The 22,335-nt window shown below is 41.1% G+C and overlaps 1 protein-coding gene across 1 annotated transcript in view; it reads left to right on the top strand.

Moving 5' to 3' along the window:
* SLC35B4 (solute carrier family 35 member B4) overlaps positions 1-22,335 on the top strand; it is a 71,736-nt gene that overhangs the window by 32,674 nt on the left and 16,727 nt on the right. The window contains exons 5-8 of the mRNA XM_077470792.1: positions 3,742-3,823; positions 4,825-4,885; positions 8,145-8,254; positions 15,649-15,724. Of these exons, the coding sequence (XP_077326918.1) occupies positions 3,742-3,823; positions 4,825-4,885; positions 8,145-8,254; positions 15,649-15,724 (329 nt within the window). The remainder of the gene's footprint in view (positions 1-3,741; positions 3,824-4,824; positions 4,886-8,144; positions 8,255-15,648; positions 15,725-22,335) is intronic.

Raw genomic sequence — 22,335 nt, 5'->3', positions numbered from 1 at the left:
CTTTGTGTTTTGATCTCTAAAGCTCCATTTATCCCTTAGGCCTCATGCACCTTGGACATTTTACAGCTGCTGTTTTTGGCTTCAGCCATTTTTTTTCTGCAGCAGGTAAACTCTGTAGCATGTTTTTCTTATGTGTCCATGCACACATAGGCTGTTATCAGCATGTATTGGCAGGGGCATTTTCTGGCTGGAAAAAGCCCCAGAACTAATGGGTTTTGAGAGGAGTTTTTTTTAGCTGTAAAAATGCTCTAACTCTGAAAAAAGCTCAAAAAACACCAAATGCACTGAAAAACATGGCTATTCTGAATTTAAAAATAAAACCATAAGCTTTTATGGTAGTATTTGGTTAAAAAAAAAAAAAAAAAAAAGCAAGACTTTTTTTTTTTTTTTTTTTTTTAATGTCGTCAAGGCCTTACTATTATAATTTGATAGGTAAATCCTGCTATCTGCTTATTTTATAGTTGGGGGTTTTTTTTTGTTTTTTTCTGTTTTTTTTTTCATAAAAACTTGGAACTCTAAAAATCAGTTAATACCAAAATTCTCCCCTTTAAAGTAGGCATGTCCAAAGACCGGCTTGTGTTCCGGTTTTGAATAGCCCGTCTGGTTATTTGGACATATATATCTTTTGTGGCCCCCAACGATCTCCCAGCGTAAGGGCCACAAAAGGTATATATGCTGGCTGCCTTTGAGGTGACAGGGAGGAGGCGGGACAAGTGCCGTACACACAGGAGTCTTTCCTGTTTACATGGCAGCCTCTGTAATAGTAAGTCCCAACTCCTGTGCTGCCATTGGATGACTGTTCTGTCTACTGAGAAAACAGGAGTTTTTCCTGTATAATCTTTTGGCGCTCATCATCTCCCCCCCCCCCCCCCCCCCCCCCGTGCCCTCCAAAGCTGCAGATGGATGGGCATCAATCAGGCTGCATCAATCCGGCACTAATGGCAGTGGTGGGCGCTGCATTTATGGCACTTGTGAGGCTTCAGAGTGACACTGACCCTTATTTTGCTTCACAGTGAAGGTGCGTGTTATACCCCAATAAATACGGGATATCCAAATAAAACACACAAGTTCGTCTCTTTACTCGCACACAGACACAAAGGTGAGATATTTCTTGTCAGGCAGTGTATTAGTGCTCAAACTAACACACTTGGACCAAATTTTAATGGTTCAAAGAATGTCAGACAAAATGGTCGGCCCTCACGCATGTTCACTTCATCAAATCTGTTCCTCTTAAAAAAGTTTTGACACCCTTGCTTTAAAGCATTTCTGGTAAGCTCAGCAGATCATTTCTGTAGCTGGTGAAAATGCTATTGGCCTAATCAAATCTAAGCAACCACCATATCTAAGAACTGGTAAGCTGCAACATAGTTTTTTTTTTTTTGGTTAGCTTTAACATATGAATGAATGAATGACTTGTATAGCGCTACCTATACGAACTGAATCGCCTCGGGGTGCTTTTCTTGCCACCGGTGTCCATCTGCAGCTATTTATGCGGTCCTTTAACCTGTAGAGTCCCGACACACTTACAACATTGACATACACATATTATGGTCAATTTTTTTGGACAGGGTCTAATTAACCTATCAGCATGTCTTTGGAGTGTGGGAGGAAACCGGAGTACCCGGAGGAAACCCACGCAGGCACAGGGAGAACATGCAAACTCCAAGCAGATAGTGTCATGGTCGGGATTTGAACCAGCAACCCTATTGCTGCTAGGTGAAAGTGCTAACCACTACACCACTTTAACATAAATCGGCTATAGTTTTTAAACGGTAGTAATCCTATCTGTGTAAAAATGTGTTGTCTTTTGGGGGCCCACGTGGCTCTAACAGTATCTAAAATGGAGAAAATCCACTATGTCTCTCTGGCTTCTTCTCCAAACAAATAGTGATATGCTTATAGAAACGATATGATGTGTAACAAAAACTGTTGATACTGAGATGCTGTAATTCCAATAACTCCTTTCCTTCTTAGCCTTGACTCAAGTGATGTATTGTTGAGTTTGCTGGCAACTTGAAAGCTGAACTCTAGGCAGATATAATAGACACAAATAAATACACCTCTGTAATCATTAATACATAATGAAATGAATTTTGTTAAATGCAAGCAGAGTAGTGTAAGTACCTGGAATTAACCTAGTATCAGCCTCTTGCAAACCCTGTTCTGCAGGGCTGAAGTGTCTGAGGAAGAAGGTGAGTCAATCAATTCATGTACTGATGGGGCTAGGAGGAAAACGCAGGAATAGATTAGCTCACTACAGTGCTGCTTCTCCTTTTATTGACCTGTCACAGGCAGGTGAGAATCCAGACTGGGCTCAGAGGAAGTTGGTTAATGCTAGCCATCAAACTGAGAACATCTTCTGTTGTAAAAGAAGTACTAAAGGGGAGAGCTCCTTATTCAAAGTGAATATTGCAGTTAAAGCTTTTTCTTGGCTATCTTGTAATGAGCTATTAAAGTGAATAGAGGCTGAATTTTGGTGGGATTTCTGCATTTAGGCAAATCTCAGAATAAAATAAATTCTACATTCACAAGATGTTCATGCAGTTTTATACTGCTTATTTGACTGAATCCAAAGTGATTTAAATATACATATTAAGAGCCTAGGAAGGATAATGTTCTGAAAACGTGCTGGATTGACAGACTCCATTAGGCAATTTGTACATACAGTGCATCCAGAAAGTATTCAGTGCTTCACTTTTTCCACATTTTGTTATGTTAAGCCTTATTACAAAATTGATTAAATTCATTATTTTGCACACCTATTTTTGGGCAGTTTCTCCCATATTTTTTTTTTTTTTTTTGCCGGACCTCTTAACCACTTCAGCCCCAGAAGAATTTACTCCCTTCCTGACCAGAGCACTATTTGCGATTCTGCACTGTCACTTTAACTGACAATTTAGTTGCGCGGTTGTGCAACGTTGCACCCAAACAAAATTGACATCCTTTTTTTTTTTTCCCCCACAATTGGAGCTTTCTTTTGGTGGTATTTGATCATCTCTGTGGTTTTTATTTTTTGCGCTATAAACAAACAAAATAGCGACAATTTTGAAAAAACTTTATTTTTTACTTTTTGCTATAGTATCCCCAAAATATATTTGGAAAAACATTTTTTCCTCACTTTAGGCCAATACGTATTCGTCTTCATATTTTTGGTAAAAAAATCACAATAAGCGTTTGGTTTGCACAAAAGTTATAGCGTCTACAAAATAGTGTATAGTTTTGTGGCCTTTTTATTGATAACTTTTTATTTTATTTTTATTTTTTTATTGTGACTGTGACATTATGGCGGACACATCTGACAATTTTGACACATTTTTGGGACCATTGGCATTAATACAGTGATCAATGCTAAAAAATTGCATTGATTACTGTAAAAATGTCACTGGCAGTACATGTGATTTATTTTTTAATACATTTGCAAACAAACTTCCTTCACGTTGTCATTTATGAGGTATTGTTTGTAGAATTTTTAGGAAAATAATGAATTTAATCCATTTTGAAATAAGGCTGTAACAAAATGTACAAAAAAGTGAAGCGCTGTGAATACTTTCTGGATGCACTGTAGGAAAGTATGTTGTTACTTTTGTTAGGTCACTGTGGTTTTGAAAGATTGCTATTCCATCTCCTTTTCTAGGTGTACTGATATTTTGTTGGTATTTTGTTGGTATTTTTTTTAGGACTTTAATGCTTTATACATGGTCTATTATGATTGCAATGACACACTTGATTCTTATTTTTCAGGTACACCTTTTCTAAATACTTGTCAATTGCCCTAGTGTCTTTTGGAATTTTTATTTGTACACTGATGTCTGCAAAGCAAGTGGTAAGCTTTGCCTTTTCTGTTTATTAATAGTTTTTCTGCTTCTATTGAAAAAAACTGTGGTGGGAGATCTGACCTTGAGTAACAGTCATATGTTGTATTGACACATACTACAGATTTTATTAGCTGATGCAAAATCTATCGAATGCATGTGGCAATTAGTACTTTGATGCATGGAGAAGTGCAATTATTACACATGTGCTTTAAAAAGCATGCAAACATGCACTGAATAGCACAGTGATATACAGTATCTCACAAAAGTGAGTACACCCCTCACATTTTTGTCAATATTTTATTTTATCTTTTCATGTGACAACACTAAAGAAATGACACTTTGCTACAATGTAAAGTAGTGAGTGTACAGCTTGTATAACAATGTAAATTTGCTGTCCCCTGAAAATAACTCAACACACAGCCATTAATGTCTAAACCATTGGCAACCAAAGTGAGTACACCCCTAAGTGAAAATGTCCAAATTGGGTCAAAAGTGTCAATACTTTGTGTCGCCACCATTATTTCCCAGCACTGCCTTAATCCTCTTGGGTATAGAGTTCACCAGAGCTTTACAGGTTGCCACTGGAGTCCTCTTCCACTCCTCCATGACGACATCACGGAGCTGGTGGATGTTAGAGACATTGCACTCCTCCATCTTCCGTTTGATGCCCCACAGATGCTCAATAGGGTTTAGGTCTGGAAACATGCTTGGCCAGTCCATCACCTTTACCCTCAGCTTCTTTACCAAGGCAGTGGTCATCCTGGAGGTGTGTTTGGGATTGTTATGTTGGAATACTGCCCTGCCGCCCAGTCTCTAACTCCTATAACTAATATGTCAATTTTGTATGGACTGACAGATGGCGGTGCTGAAGGCTGTAATGGTGCAGATAAGGAAAATATTTTGTTTTTGTAAATATCATAAAAAGGAACGTGTGAAATGTTTTGTGTCCTGCTTGATAATGTCCCAGTACCTAACCCAAGTCCCATATGCCTTTTTATTTGCTCTGCAGACATCTCAGCCAGCATCCAGCGATGAAGAGGGATTTGTAACACTTCTTTGGTGGCTTTTAGGTAAATGACTTTTCTAGCTTAGGCAATGAATTTACACTTAGCCAAAACTTTTAAAATGCTCACAATTGAATGTGAAGATTCATACTACATGTGACATGGCCAAATAATAGTCAGAAAAGTGCTGAAATGGTGAAGATGTGTTACATCAATGTAGCAACCTTATACAAGCTTTTACACTGAAAGGACCTGTTTAAACCGCTGCGTGGTAGTAACTTCACACCACAACTGCTTTGGAATGTATGGTAATGCAGTACTGTGCACTGCAACAAAAAAAGCAGCAGGTGTTATTTTAGGTCTGTTGGGGTACATTAGGCAGTCCATTTAACTAATTTACAATGCAATCAACGCACAGCATGTGCATTAGTGTTTTTGCAGTGCCATTCATTTTCAATGGCACCCCAGAATAGTAAGGGAAAACGCACACATTGCAGTGTACATCAGTGCATAACACGCTGTCTTGCTTGGTGTGCACTGCCTTTCTAAAACGCAGTGCACACTTAAGCCTCGTGCACACAATCGGATTGTTGTCCAACAGGATTCAACTGATTAAAAAAAAAAAAAAAAACTGATCGGTCAGACTTTTGTCTGAAGGGCGTGTGCTGTGAACTTGTCTTGCATACAAACGGTACACAATTGTCGGCCAACAAGCACGAACGTAGTGATGTATTACGTGAAATTCCAGCTCTTGGATGCTACCTTTTGGGCACCTTCTGCTAATGTCGTGTTTGAGCATTGATTCCGAGCATGCATGTTTGTACTATGGACTTTTGTGTGATGGGCTTGTGTACACACAATACCAAAATCTGACAACGTACCGTTGTCCGCCGAAAATTTACTAGCCTGCTAACCAAAATTTGTAGGCCAAAAGTTGGATGAATGGTCAGATTTTAGGCAGTCTGTCATCGCACAATCCCCTGCTGAAATTCCGATCGTGTGTATGAGGCTTAACTCTCATCACAATGTGTGTGCATTTAAGTTAACACACATGAATGTTAAAGATTAACTTGGCCCTTAGGGTGCTACTATGATGACAATGCAGGTTTACTTGTCATCATATTTCAGTTCTTTAACCATATCCAAGGCATAGTACAAGTAGTCTGACTTTCCACCTGTCAAGACTGTAGGTAGTGTGAGTTCCCTGAAAGTGTATGAGAAATGTTGGTACGGATCAGTTTTTCTTTTTATCAGTTATATTCATCATAGACTGAAAAATATGTAACCCCTATTTTTAACCTAATGAATACAATATTTAAAGTGGACTTTTACCCATAATATTTTGATAAAAAAAAAAATGTTCTTTAGCCATTTCAGCCCCGGAAGGATTTACGGTACTTCGTCACTTTAACTGACATTTGCGCGGGCATGCAACGTTGTACCCAAACAAAAGTTATGTCTTTTTTTCCCACAAATAGAGCTTTCTTTTGGTGGTATTTTATCACCTCCTGTGGTTTTTATTTCTTGCGCTATAAAAAAAAAAAATAGTGTCAATTTTTTTTTGGGGGGGGGGGGATGTTTTACTTTCTCATAACACACATCCAAAAATGTAAAATAAAATCACATCTTCATCAATTTAGACCAATATGTTTTCTGCTACATATTTTTGGTTAAAATATCGAAATAAGCGTATACTGATGGGTTTGCACAAAAGTTATAGCGTCTACAAAATAGAGGATCGATTTAGGCTGGGTTCACATGTAAGCCGCATGCGGCTCACAGCAGGGGTCCGGTGCTCCCCGTTCACCGTTTCAACTCCGATTTCAGCCCCGAATTTTTGGCTGAATTTGGACCTGAATTGGACCAAAAGACGCACAGGACCCGGTGCAAATTCGCACCGGAGCCGCAGTGGAGATATGAGAACTGGCTCCATAGAGAACCAGTCACAATCTCCTGTTTATTGTGAGTTGGATCCAATTCGCACTAGTTTGAAACCAGTCTTAGGGACTTTAAACTTTTATTTTTTTTTATTTTTACTGGTAAATCTGATCCCAAGTGACACTTTTTGGGCATCAGTGACACCAATACAGTAATGAGTGCTAAAAGAATGCACTAATCGATGTCTAATTGATCACTAAGAACAGAAGATTTCATTGTTGTCTCCTGTCAGAACGGGGATCTGCCTTGTTTACACAGGCAGATCCCCGTTCTGCCTCTCTGTACTGCGATTGTGAGAGGCCGGTGGACATTGAGTCCGCTAGACCCACGCATGCCCCACACTACCACATGCACAGACCGACATACAGGTTCGTCAGTTTGCGCAGCCGTGCCGCCTTGCCGCAGAATAAGTGCGGAAGGTGTTGTCGGCAAGTGGCTAGCAAGGAACATACATCCCACAATAATTATGTTACAAAAATATGTGTGTGCTGTAAATTGCATCCAGCATTGCTCCTATTTCTTCTTGCTGGAGACTGCCATTTTGCTGAAGCCCACAGCCCCAGAACAATAGTAAATCATAAAGTGGAACTAAACCCATTGATTTTCAAAAAACAGCTACAATCCTGGAATGCCAGGATTGCTAACTGTCGCATTTGCTTGTGTTCTCGGCCAAACTGTCAAACCATCAAATTGCTGGAGTTGTAACTGACCACATGTGCAGCACCATGGCTGTTGCAGATTAAACAGAAGCAGCTTCAATGTCTGTAAAGGATAGGAGGGTTTAATTCCGCTTTATGGCTGTCAGCATATCGTCTAAACTGAGAGCAACTGAGCATGTGCAGAGTAGGTTGAGACACTGTATTACTGGATTGTTAACAGTATAGACACTTATTTTTAATGTTTTACATTTTCTATCCGGATACTTCAAAAATGTCAACATATTTTGAAGCAATCTTATCAATGATTTAAAACCTCGGAAGCCTTGTCATGTGATCCCTTTAAAAAAAAAAGAAATAAAAACCAACAAATGATTCATCTGTACTGTACCTTTGTGCATGGGGAAATTTGAATTAAGATTTAGAGCCATTCTTTGCACTTTTTTTTTTTTTTGCAAGAATACTTGACGTGTGCCTGGAAAACATCTCTTTTCTGCTTATGGCATTTGAAATTAAAATGAGGTGGAAGGAAAGTAGACCATAGCAATAAAACTGTCATTTAGGTTTAAAACCTCACATTAAACACCCTATTAGGAATCGTTTTTGATGGATTAAGTATTATTTGGTAAATGATGTCACTTAGTAAAGCATGCATACTTGTAAGAATTGTGAGCTAATGGAGGCATTTTGGACTTTCCTTGTGAAAACAACATTTCTGCTGTCTCTCACAGGTATTGCTGCTTTGACCTTTGCCCTTCTGATGTCAGCCCGAATGGGAATCTTTCAGGAAACACTCTATAAGGAATATGGAAAACATTCTAAGGAAGCATTATTTTATAATGTAAGGTATTCTACTTGTACTTTGGATTGCTAGAACTAGCGTGACATTTTAGGTAAAAATAACATATACTTTTTTGTAATTGTATCCAATCTGTTTGGGTAGCGAAACTCGAAGAGAGACATATCTTGGGCCATTCAAACCTTTAAGTTAAAACTGCAGATATTGGCACAGCTGTTTTGCTCACAGGCAGAAGATTAAATTGCTTCTGCTGTTTGGAGAAAAGGGTGGGGATGCATTAATCGTTAGTAGATAAAAAAAAATCATTAAGGATAAGGCATTTCCCCATTATAAGGTGAGCTGACAATAAGCTATGGGTGGACATTGATGGATTAAAACTGCCCATACAATAGATTCCTCCTTTCATGCTACACCACATGGATGCTTGCATTACTTTTTGTGCATTCCCGTGCGTTTAATGGCCCTTTTTGAGTGAATGGGTGTCAAAGCCGGAACATAGTTACATAGTAAATCAGGTTTAAAAAATATCCATTAAAGTGACACTAAAGGTTTGTTTAAAAAAATAAAAATAACAAACGTCATACTTTCCTCCTCTGTGCAAGGGTTTTGCACAGAGTGGCCCCGATCCTCCTCTTCTGGGGTCCCTCAGCTGCACTCCAGGCTCCTCCGTGCATCTTGTGCCCCCCCCCCCACCCCATGGGAAAACACTTTCCTGAGGACACCCGTGCAGGCACGCTCCCAAGTCCTGCTGCTGCGTCCATTGACACAGACAGCAGAACTCAGCCCCGCGTCATTGGATTTGATTGACAGCAGCGGGAGCCAATAGCTGAACTGCTATCAACCTATTCAATCAGGACCCCAAGACACCGGCGAGCACGGGTGTGCTCGTTCCCGGTCCTGGAAAGACCGGGTTCAGGTAAGTAAAACGGGGTCACTGGGGGGCTGCTACACTAAAGTAGGTTTTTCACTTTATTGCATTAATGTGAAAAACAGAGGGTTTACAAACCCTTTAACCGATTGCCGACTGCCTCATGACGATATACATCGGCAGAAGGGCTCGTATAGGCAAACTAACGTACCTGTACGTTGCCCTTTTAAGAGGCGGCCTGCGGCAAAGTTCCATGAGTCAAGTCGAGGGTCCTGCAGACTCAATCACCGCAGGGATACCCACAATCGTCTCACAGAGAGGAAGAACGAGGAGATGCTAATGTAAACAAGCATCTCCCCCTTCTGCCTAGTGACAGTGTCACTGACTTCACACTGTGATCATGAGCAGAGATCAGTGACATGCCACACGTAGCCACGCCCCCCACAGTTAGAATCACTCCCCAGGACATGCTTAACCTCTAAACTGCCCCCTAGTGGTTAACCCTTTCACTGCCAGTGTCATTTACACATGAATCGTTGGATTTGTATAGCACTGATTGCTGTATAAATGACAATGGTCCCAGAAATGTGTCAAAAATGGCCGATGTGTCCACCATAACGTCGCAGTCACGATAAAAATCATTGCAATGATTTGCAAATCTCATATACACATATTTTATTCATAATAGAAAATAAAAATGTATCAAATGTGTAAACTAAGAAAATGTACCATTTTAGGAAAGTGCAGTAGCATGTCTCAAAAATGTTGTGAAAGGGCACTAAGGCTGGGCTAACACTGGTGTGATCATAGACATTGCATGTGATTCGCACCAAAATGCTGTACACATCACATGTGATGTCTGTGCAATGCAAATTCAGTCATACAAGCTGTCTGAAATTGCATTTGCACCAAAGTGGTGCAGGACTTTTTTTTTTTGGTTCAAACTGGAATCAAATCGCATGGGTGTTCACAACCATATGAACACCCATTCCTGTACCATTTCACAATTTGCACTGCAATTTGCAAACCGATTTGGGGGTGTTATTAACTTTATATGTCAGTGTGAACAGGAATTGCAGGGTTTCCCGTATCGCACCAGAGTGAGCCAAGCCTAAAAGGCTGTCAAAGTAAGTGGTACTAACATGGAAGCGCTGAAAGAGCATTTTGCAACTAATTAGGTTAATTTACAACATTTCAGTAACATGATTAGGTGTAAAAAGGGCATCTTAGAGAGTGAAAAGATGCCTCTATTATGTTCCTCAACATTGAGCTGCGTCATTATGTGCTGAAATTTTTCCAGACAGAAATATGTTGATCAGAGCAGAATAATACGTTAGTATGTATTGTTGTAGTTGAAGGAAAATGTTTTTTTGTATTGAGTGGAATAGTTGGTACCTTGTCAGGGTTTTATTATTGTCTGAATCCGCCTAACAGGAACACAATCTCTATAATGCTACGTACACGTGATCGGAATTTCGGCCAGCAATAGACCGATGAGAGCTTTTCATCGGAAAATGTGACCGTGTGTGCTCCATTGGAATTTAGCTGGCCGAATTCCCGCCAGCAAAAATTTGAGAGCATGTGCTCAATTTTCCCAACGGAAAAACTTTCTATCGGAAATTCCGATCGTGTGTATGCAATTTCCGACTTGCAAAAACTCACACATGCTCAGATTCAACTATGAGATGGAAGCTATTGGCTACTAGGTATTAAACTTAATTTTCTAGTCTCATCGTACGCGTTGTACGTCACCGCGTTCTTGACAGTCGGAATTTGGTGTGACCGTGTGTATGCAAGACAGCTTGAGCGAAATCCCGTCAGAATTCTGTCAGGAAGTTTTTTTCCGACCAAAATTCCGATCGTGTGTACGCGGCATTATTGTTCTGATCATCTTTGTCACCAGCAATGTACAGTGCCTTGAAAAAGTATTTATTCCTATCATTGAAATGTTCCACATTTTGTCATGTTACAACCAAACAAGTAAATGCATTTTATGTGATAGACAAAGTGGCACATAATTGTGAAGTGGAAGGAAAATGATAAATGGTTTTCAATTTTTTTTTTTTTTTTTTCACAAATGAATATCTGAAAAGTGAGGCGTGCATTCGTGCATTTGTATTCAGCCTCCCTGAGTCAATACTTTTGTAGAACTACCTTTCACTGCAATTATAGGTGCAAGTATTTTTGTCTCTATCAGCTTTACACATCTAGAGAGTGATATATTTACCCATTCTTCTTTTGCAAAATAGCTCTGTCAGATTGGATGGAGAGCACCTCTATACAGAAATGTTTAAGCCTTGCCACAGATTCTCAATTTGATTTAGGTCTAGACTTTGACTGGGCCATTTTAACAGAAACTTGGCATTTTAACAGGGGTGTGTAGACTTTTTATATCCACTGTAGGTCTGGACTTTCACTGGGCTAATCTAACACATGAATATGCTTTGCTCTAACTAGAGGTCGACCGATATGGGTTTTTCTCTGGCCGATGCCGATATTTAGAAATCGTGGCCGCCGATATATAATGCCGATTTATTTTTATTTTTTTATGATATGTTAGGCCGATTTTTAAATTTTTTATTTTTTTTTTCCTTCCCCCTTCATCTCATAAAATCTAAAAATCTAACAGACACCTTTCACACTGGGGCATTTTTCAGGCACTTTTGGGCTAAAAATAGTGCCTGCAAAACGGTTCCCCTGCAGTCTGTGTGAAAGCCCGAGTGCTTTCACACTGAGGTCATGCACTGGCAGGACGTTAAAAAAAAAAGTCCTGCAAGCATCACGTTTGGAGTGGTGTATACCGCTCCTCCACCACTCCTGCTCATTGAAATGAATGGGCACCATTGCCACTGCCGAAGCGCATGCAATGCGATTTGGCAGCGGCGCTTCACGGGCATATTTAACCTCCTCTTTGGACGCTAGCTGGGTTATAATTGCCCCGCTAGCAGCCGAATAGCGCTGCTAAAATGACGGTAAGGCGCCGCTAAAACTAGCAGCGTTTTACTGTCAACGCCTGCCCGCTCCAGTGTGAAAGCAGCCTTAAGTAATAAGCGACAAAGCAAATTTCTTACATTTTAAACATTTATTAAACAAAACAAACCTACAATCAGTTCACTTGTATGTATAATTTAGATTAAAAAAAATAAATAAAAAGATATATTAAATACACAAAAACAGGTAATCAAAGCTTTTGGACAAAAAAAAAATGGGCTTACTATTGTTTAGTGTGTTTTTTTTTTTTGTTTTTTTTTAAATCATTAGTGTCTTTTTTTCCCAAAAAATTGCGTTTGAATGGGACATAAAATATTGTAACAACTGCTATTTATTCTCTAGGGCAGTGATGGCGAACCTTGGCACCCCAGATGTTCTGGAACTTCCCTTTTCCATGATGCTCATGGACTCTGCAGTGTGGTTGTGCATCATGGGAAATGTAGTTCCGAAACATCTGGGGTGCCAAGGTTCGCCATCACCGCTCTAGGGTCTCTGCTAAAAAAAATATATATAATTTTTGGGGGTTCTAAGTGATTTTCTAGCAGAAAATACAGGATTTTTACTTGTAAGCAACAAGTGTCAGAGAAGATTTAGTCTTTAAATGGTTAAACTGAGAACTCCTACACACAGAGCTCAGTTCATTCATAAGTGTAAACATTGTATCTCTTTGCTCTTTTCTTGGCAGACTGCCCAGAGAGGAAACAAGAAGACTCAGGCAACTTGCATTGGCTTCTATTACAGAAGTCATTTGTAAGTCCAGCTGAAGATGTATCGGCCTTTTTATCAGCACAATCAGCCGATGCCGATTAAAAAAACGCCAAATATTGGCCGATTTAATGGTTGACCTCTAGTTCTAACCCATTCCACTGTAGCTCTAGCTGTATGTTTTTAGGGTCATTGTCCCACTGGAAGGTGAACTCTAGTCTCAATTCTTTTGCAGACTCTAACAGGTTTTCTTCTAAAATTGCCCTGTATTTGGCTCCAGCCATCTTCCCATTAACTCTGACCAGCTTCCCTGCCGCTGCTGAAGAAAAGCATCCCCACAACATGATGCTGCCACCACCATGTTTCATGGTGGGGATGGTGTGTTCAGGGTGATGTGCAGTATTAGTTTTCCACGATACATAGCATTTTGCTCTTAGGCCAAAAATTTCAATAATGGTCTCGTCTGACCAGAGCACCTTCTTCCACATGTATGCTTTGTCCCTCACATGGCTTCTTGTAAACTGCAAATGAGACTTCCTATGGCTTTCTTTTAACAATGGCTGTGTTCTTGCCACTCTTCCATAAAGGCCAGATTTGTGGAGTGCACAGCTAATAGTTATCCTGTGGACAGATTCTCCAAGCTGAGCTGTGGATCTCTGCAACTCCTCCAGAGTTACCATGGGCCTCTTGGCTTGGCTTCTTTGATTAATGCTCTCCTTGCCCGACCTGTCAGTTTAGGTGGACGGCCATGTCTTTTGGTAGGTTTTCAGTTGATGCATACTCTTTCCGAACGAGCGATTAAACATCGCAGAATGGTCGGTTAAGACAGCTCCCCAAGCAGAGAGCTGGTGACTGTCAGTCAAAGCTCTTTATTCTGCTCCCTCCTCGCTCATTAGTGCGATGGGCTGTGGAGGGGGCAGGGGCAGCCGGCTCAGTCTCTCAGATCCAGGGTTCTGGACCGACGTCTGATGTCAGCAGAGAGCGGACTTCAACTCGCTCTCTGCTGTGAACAGGTCTCAGGAGTGCAAAACTAATTGCACTCCTGTGATCCATAGGAGAAGTACAGCCTTGAGCGCTTACTTGGCTATACTTCTCCTTTAACAACTGACTAGCAAGAACATTCGAGGCAAAAGTGTGTGTGTGTGTGTGTGTGTGTGTGTGTGTGTGTGTGTTTTCTTTTTATTTATTTTTTCTCTATTTTTACTTATAGTTTTAAACCGCATCAGAGACTCAATCAGACCCTTTGTGTGCTCAAGTTAAAGGGATCTTTTTTTTTTTTTCAATCAATCAAGTATCATGTATTTGTGTAATGAGTATTCATTTCTTTATGTGCCTCCAGATAGGGGTTTACTGTCCTGCTGCCAAACCACAGCATTGTTTCTACAACAAATACAGCCACTGTGTCTTTTAGTGAAGGAAATAGTTTGTTTGAACCAACTTGGCCCAAATGAACGATTTAAACTTTGCTAAAACATAGAGATCAGCTTTAAAGGGGTTGTAAACCCTCGTGTTTTTTTCATATTAATGCATCCTATGCAATAACCTCCCTAGCGGTATGATTATTTCAGATTTTTGGTGCTGAAAGCGGGACCATTATTTTGCATGGAAATGTGGCGTTTTATATTGTAGGTCTGTAATTCTTAGGAATAATTCACTTAAATCGGTCCAAACCAGAGTCTAGTAGACATCCCGGGTATGATAAAGTTTTTGAAAAATGAAATCATAAATTATAATAACTATAAATATACAAATAAAAATAATAAAATAATAAAAATTATTCAATAATGTAATCAAATCAAAAACACTGAAATTTTCTCAGTTGTAGAATTGTCGCTGTCATAACTTTTCAGTGTTTGTTGACGGATCTCCCCACAAATCACTATCGCTCAATTCTGCAAGTGATTCTAATTTTTTATTGCTGTTTTCTAGCTGGTCTAAAACCACTTTTGATTTAAAGGGACGGTTTTGGTTGCTATGGACAATCTCAAGTTTCCAGGCATAAAGAACAGTTTTTATTATATAAAACTGCATGCAGGGCACTGGACAGACCACTAGGGACAAAGGGGGTGTGAAATAATTTCATACAGTAATGTAATCTGTAAGATTAGAGTATACTGTATGTATATTGTGTGTTTCACGTTTTGAATTTGGTGGCGTTCTCCGTCCCCATGCGTCGCAATGCTCGCAAGGAACGTTGCCTGGCTCCGTGATGAATCGAGAGGAGGATGAGCCGCTCACACTGCGGGGAGACATCTTGTCCCCTGGATCCTGCGATAAATAAGCTCTTCCTGGATCCTGCGATGCGATCCCGAGTCTGACTCGGGAGTTACCACTTTTGGTTCTTAAATTTCACCCCAAGCCAGACTCGGGAATAGTGCCAGGGAGGTTAAGGTGAAAAAATTTCTGGCACTGACCCCTAAACCCCCCCCCCCCCCCCCCCCGTTTTTATTCACCTGAGCATGTTCGTTCCCACGGCAAAGACACCATCTACCTCTCTGCCCATTGTCTAGGCTCTTCTTTAGATAGATTGAGCTCAGTCATTGGCTTCCCTGCTGTCAATCAAAACCAATGACCCAGGGGGCAGGGCTGAGTCCGGCATTCTGTGTCTATGGACATAATAGCAGTGCCAGGGGACCCCAGAATAGGTGGACCGGGGCCACTCTGTGCAAAACAAACTGCACAATGGAAGGAAGTATGACATATATACTACTCCATGTAATAATATATATGTTTTTTAATCTTTGCAGTCCTTACTTTGTCATCCCCTTCACTCACAATTATGTATTTTGTAAGCTAAATTGCTAGATTTGTAAAAATTTCTTTTTAGATTCAGAAAAAAGTTAACGTTTTTGCTTTTCCTTCACTCTGCCAGCATGCATTACCACTTCCAGGGTTCCTTCTCCTAGCACCTGATATATATAACCATGCAGTTCTCTTTACTCAGAGCGGTAAGTATTATGTCTTATTATGCTGTGCTGATAGTAATTTTGGAACAGATTTTAAGAGCTAAAATGCCTTTTTCTAAAATGAGAAAAACTGATTTTCTTTTAAATGCTACATTGTACACTTTTTACAAATCTTGTTTTGAAAACAAATATGCTTTTAAAATAAGAAAAAACAATTCATGCTAGAACGCTCTGCCTCTTCACATCACTCTATCTTCTTTGTGTAGTCTTATTGAAACTCATTTGTGTGAAAATCCTGTGGATTTTGCAAAATGTACATCTGCCATACTTAGAGGAAGTAAACCCTGATGGGGTTTACTTCCTCTTTGATTCCATGCAAAGGTAAAACATAATGGACTACTATGCATCGCATAGTAGTCCATTATGTGTCACTTACCTGACACAGGAGCCAGCGAAGTCTCCGCTGTCCCCTTTTGTACCCAGCCTCCATCTTCTTGGTTGGTCTCGCTGCTCCGGCGCTGTCATTCGACGGAGTCGCGATGACGTTACTCCCGTGCATGGGAGCCGCCACTTGCTGTTAACAGCGGCGCTCTCAGTGCGCCTGCGAGCCGCTGTCAAGCTGGTGCTTGTCTTTTGGCAAATATCTCCTAAACTGTGTAGGTTTAGGAGATATTTCTTGGACATACAGGTAAGCCCTAATCTAGGCTTACCTGTAGGCCGAAGTGGTTTGTAAGAGTTTAATTATTTTAATTAAAAAAACAAATTTCCTAATCGATATACAGCTGACACATGATCCAGCTCTTCTTTTTTTTTTAAACGGTGTAAAAATAAATAAAATCAAGTAAAATGAGAAAGAAAAAATATTTTTTTTTTTAAAAACGCCCCATCCCGACGAGCTCGAGCGCAGAAGCGAACGCATACGTGAGTAGAACCCGCATATGAAAACTGCAGTCAAACCACACACGTGAGGTATTGCGGCGATCAGTAGAGCGAGAACAAAATTTCTCGTCATAGACCTCCTCTGTAATGCAAAACATGCAACCTGTAGAATTTTTTAAATGTTGCTTATGGAGATTTTTGAGGGTAACGATTTGACACCATTCCACGAGCGGGCGCAGTTCTGAAGCAGGACATGTTGGGTATCAATTTACTCAGCGTAACATTATCTTTCACAATTAAAAAAAAAAATTGGGCTCATTTTACTATTGTCTTATTTTTTTTTATTCAAAAAAGTGAATTTTTTCCAAAAGAAGTGCGCTTGTAAGACCACTGCGCAAATACGGTGTGAAAAAAAGTATTGCAATGACCGCCATTTTATTCTCTAGGGTGTTAGAAAAAAAAACAATATATAATGTTTGGGGGTTCTAAATAATTTTCTAGCAAAAAAAACAGTTTTAAACATGTAAACACTGGGTCTGAAAAAGAGGCCTGCTCCTTAAGTGGTTAAAATAAAAACAGCCTTTGGAAAACAGAGTAAAAATACTAAATGTCAACAAACTGTTTTAAATTGTCATACAAATCTATATTTGAAAAAAAAAATTGTATATCTCAAACCTTTATTATTTTTGGCAATAACCTGGTGTGGGCAGATGCCTGCCAGGCACAGACTGTTTCACACCCCTCCAGCGTGTCTCTGAAGCCTCCATCAATCTACATGTAATATCCCACCCCTATTGTGTTTAGCTGGTTAGTGGGCATGGAGGAGGGATGGAGTGGGCTGACATTAACAACTGTGTATTCACCCAAATCTGTGACGCTGTAGTCACATGGGCTGCTTAGATGTGATATAGAGGAAATGCTCAGCATAGAAAGTAACTGAAAACTGAACATGTGCAGAGTTGCCACTATAAAATCCCTAGTCGTATTGGGTCATGAACAGAAGAGGTGGAGATAGAGAACAGCAGGATCAACCATTTTTTTTTTTTTTTTTTTTTTTTTTTTTTGCAGAATACAGAAAAAACAAATCTCATAGCGAGTATGAACAGCATGTAATGCACCATGTATTCATATTTTTTTTATGATTTAGGTTTAGTGTCAAGGTTTACTTTCGCTATAAATAAGTTTTGTCTGCAACTAAATGCAGTACTATAGGAGATGATGGAGCCATACACAAAGCTGCATCTACAATTGAAAATGTACACTGTATTTTAGCAGTCTACAAAAAAAGTAGGATACAGGTATTTCCAGGGCTCTTCCTATCTGCAGATTTTACACGTGTACACATAAACACATAAGTTATGGCCATGTGTACAGTCAGCAGAACTATAAGGCTGCTTTCACACTGGGGCGGGAGCGGCGTCGGCGGTAAAGTGCCGCTATTTTTAGCGGCGCTTTACCGTCGTTTTAGCGGCGGTCTGCGGGCGCTAGCGGGGTGGTTTTAACCCCCGCTAGCGGCCGAAAAAGGGTTAAACCCACCCGCAAAGCGCCGCCGCAGCGGCGCTTTGCCGGCGGTATTGCCGCGGTGTCCCATTGATTTCAATGGGTAGGAGCGGTTTAGGAGCGGTGAATACACCGCTCCTTCGCCGCTCCAAAGATGCGGCTAGCAGGACTTTTTTCACCGTCCTGCCAGCGCATCGCTCCAGTGTGAAAGCCCTCAGGCTTTCACACTGGAGTGAAAGGGGGCGGCTTTGTTCAGGCGCTACACAGGCGCTATTTTTAGCGCTGTAACGCCTGAATACCGCCCCAGTGTGAAAGCAGCCTAAGTCTTTAAACACTGTAAGCACACAAATGCATCTAAACGTGTGTACTTTAGATACGTAGTACATAGGTAGTAGTACCACTGCTAGCAAAAACCTGTGTTTCATTAAGAAAATACACATATGCCCATTTGAATGACCCTTTAAGGGCAAAAAAATAAAAAATACCCAAAACACCAAAACATAAGCAATGTCATCTTTTTATATTTAATGTGCAATAAATTCTTCACATTCAGTAAACGTATGTAGCCAGCCATTGTACAGCCTCGTTTCCACTAGCTATATGATCTAATAATCATCTCTAGTGATAATTGAACATATTCTAGTAATCACACAAGTTACACCAACCATATGCAAGCAATGAAAATCTTCAGCAATGCTCACAAAGATTTTAAATTGTTTTGTGTGTGGCAGTCAAAGCAACTCCAGAGTATTTCTGTGGTGTTAAAAATGAATGAGAAACCTGCCAGGATAGCTCTAGCCTTACTAAAATTAATTGTGTGTTGTACAATACATACATACATTGTGCAATGTATGTATTAGTGTGCTGCCATGTCATTCATCTTAAATAGAAAACACCTGCATTGTAGTGCTCTGATATTTGCTACTTTGCTGGAAAAAAAAGGTTTTAGGCCTGAGCTATATTTAAAATTAATGATCTGCCTTAACTGAGACCACGTTAATGTGCATGCGATAATGCAGTACTGCACACCACAGAGTTGTGTAAGGTGCCTGCAATAATTTTTGTGCCTTTTCTATTTGTCTGGAGTTTGCCATTAATAAGATCTGGCAAAGCTTAAAGAACACATGTACAATCAACCATTTTCTGTGTATCATTGGGAGGTATTTATTGTATTTAGAGAAGTGTAGAAAGCATTTTGAGGGAAAATTTATTTTGTCCAACTAAATATGTGTTCCAAAGACTATTTGACAACTTCCAGACCATATAAGCACTCTCTTCTGCAGCAAATAAGTCGAGTTTAATAGTTCCTTTTAATAGTTCAAACACTTATTTTTTTCACATTCCCTTTACTTGATGGCGTGTCTTGTATAGAAAAAGTCTAGAAGTACTGTTATCTGCATCCACCCACTTCTAGCTTAACCGCTTCCCTCCCGCCAGCTGTCAAATGATGGCTGGGCAGCGCAGCTCTCGTTCTGGGTGGACATCGTATGATGGCCCTCCAGAACGACCGCTCTTGTGTGCCTGTGGGGGCGCACATCGCATCCACCGGGGGTGCAGTGCGTCAGTCTGACACACCGCTACACTGATCTTGGTAAAGAGCCTCTGCCGGAGGCTCTTTACCACGTGATTAGCCATGTCCAACATGGCTGATCATGATATAAACAGGAAGAGCCTTTGATCGGCATTTCCTCACTCGCATCTGACAGACACGAGTAGAGGCGAGCCAATCGGCTACTCGGGGGGGTCTGTGCTGATTATCGGCGCCGCCCCCCCCCCTCAGATGCCCACCAAGGACCACCAGGATGCCGCCAGGACCTCCAGGGATGGCTACCCTAGACCACCAGGGAAATGCCAATCAGTACCCAGACAGCTGGCAATCACTGCCCATTCACAATACCTGCCATTACTATCAGTGATGCCTAACAATGTCGCCTATCAGTGGCCAACCGTGCTACCTACCAGTACAACCTGAAAGTACCCATCAGTAGAGCCTTTCAGTGCCCATCAGTGTGGCTTATCAGTGCTACCCATGAGTGCCCATCAATGCCCATCAGTGCCGCCTATCAGTGCTCATTGTCAGTGCTTCCTTATCGGTGCCCATCAGTGAAGGAGAAAACGTACTTTTCTTATCGTACATTACGGGACACAGAGCCATAGTAGTTACTATGTGGGTTATAGGACACCTTCAGGTGATGGACACTGACACACCCCAAGACAGGAAGTCCACTCCCTATATAACCCCGCCCACTACTAGGAGAACCTCAGTTTTTTTCGCCAGTGTCTAAGGTGTTGGTCATGAGTAAAGATGTTCTGTGCTGAGCTCCACTGGAACAATCCTTGCTGGGGCTAGCTATGCAGCCGGATCCATTCAAGGTGTCTTTTAGGCCAAATTGAATGGTGCCCGGGCCTCGTATCCGAAGAAACAAGGTTTTTCTTGTAAACACTTCTCTTTTTAGAGAGCTGGACCCTGGGATCCATCAAGAGATCACTCTGTGTCAGGAGCAGCAGGCTTCTTTTCTCCAGCTAGCAGGCAGACCTCCGGTAAGTCGGGGGGGGGGAGGTTTCTTCCAGGTCTCCTCCTCGCCATATCTCCCTCACAAAATGATCCCGTAGGATCAAAGGCCCGCACTCGCGCAGGAAAACTTTTTTAAAAAGAAATAGGAGGGAGGACCCGAATGGGATGAAGGGGCGGAGCTTAGTGTGGTGTTGGTATACTCCGACGTCCAGCGCGGGAATGTGCTTTTAAAGCTCCATTTGTGCTGCTTCAAGCTGACGGAGGGACACAAGTAAAGAGGGGCATGAAAGTGGTTTGGTGACAAAAGCATTTCCCATTGACACATTTACTATTGCGTCAGCCTGAGTATTAATGGCAGGGGCAGTGGCTGGACTATTGCTCAAGTAGTGGATGCGTTCCTTCTGGTAGTACTTCTGCTTTGTGCATCGGGCTATGGTCGGAAGGGGGGTAAAAACACCTAAAAAAAAAAGGGCTCTAGAAAGACTTCTACAGCCACAAAAAAGCCTAGAACCATCTCAAAAAAGATGGCATCCTCCCCTGAGAGTTGGGTGTTGCAGCTGCTCTTAACACTGCAGCCCCCGTATATATTACTGAATAGGTTTTTTCCTCAACCATTTTATGGCTTGGAGCAAAAGATTGATGCTTTAATCACATCCCAGAGTGGGACTAAACGTGATAGGTCCCCTTCCATTACCCAGGACCCTCAAACTGAGGAACGGGGTGAGAGATCATGAATTTCTCTCAGGGGATTAGGAAGAAGCTGATGACTCCTCTTCTGAAGAGTCAAATACGGAAAGATCAGATTCACAATCTGAAAGATTGGTGGTACAATCTCTTTCTGAATTGGTCCACTCCACATTCATGCTGCCATTAGCTGAGTCAGTCGATGAGCCCACTTCTTGTTTGGGTTCACTAAAGCCTCCCCAGGCTATTCATGCTTTTTCTACCCATTCATTGCTTAAAAAAAAAAAAAAAGCTTATGTATTCTGAGTGGGAGCACCCAGATAACGTTTTTTCTTCCAAAAAAGTTGTCAACACTTTATCCAATGGAGGGAGAGTTTAATAAGAAATGGGGGATTCTAGCAATTGATGCTGGTATATGCTCTGTGAATAAAAATGTGACTTGTCCGGTAGACAATGCTCAAATGCTGAAGGATCCAATGGATAAGAAGTTGGAATTCCTATTTAAAAACAATATTTCTCTGGCAGGTTCAGTGGTTCAGCCTGCGCTGGCAGCGATCGGTGTATGTCAATCCTTAATAGACCAGTTTAAACAGGTGCTCAAGATTATTCTTGATCAGCAGGCCCAAGATTTGGCCAGGATATCAGGGTCATTATGTTTTACAATAGACGCTATGAGAGATTCTATTCTCCAGGCCTCACGACTTTTGCTCGGGCTGGTGCATGTGCGTAGAGTTCTATGGTTGAAAAATTGGTCAGCCGAAGCACCATGCAAAAAGCTCTTGGCTAGTTTTCCATTTTGCGGTGAACGGCTGTTTGTTGACGATCTGTATAAATACATCCATAGAATTTATAATGGGAAAAGTTCCCTTTTGCCAGTTAAGAAGAGGTTTAGGCATTTTTCTTTTTAAACAAGCTTCTTCAGTGCCAGGAGCATCAGCCTCCAGGCAGTCACGACGGCCTCCACTGTCAAGTTCAATAGGTAAACCTCTGGGTCAACTCCAGGGACAAAAGAGGACCTGAGGAAGAAAACCCACAAAACAAGTTACTAAAACCCCCTTACAGGGCGTGCCCCCCG

The sequence above is a fragment of the Lithobates pipiens genome, unplaced genomic scaffold (assembly GCF_037356315.1).
Source record: "Lithobates pipiens isolate NorthernLeopardFrog02 unplaced genomic scaffold, aLitPip1_a1.2 Scaffold_8, whole genome shotgun sequence".
Lineage (NCBI taxonomy): Eukaryota > Metazoa > Chordata > Amphibia > Anura > Ranidae > Lithobates > Lithobates pipiens.
The sequence above is the reverse complement of the archived record's forward strand: the minus strand, read 5'-3'. Positions and strand labels throughout refer to the sequence as shown.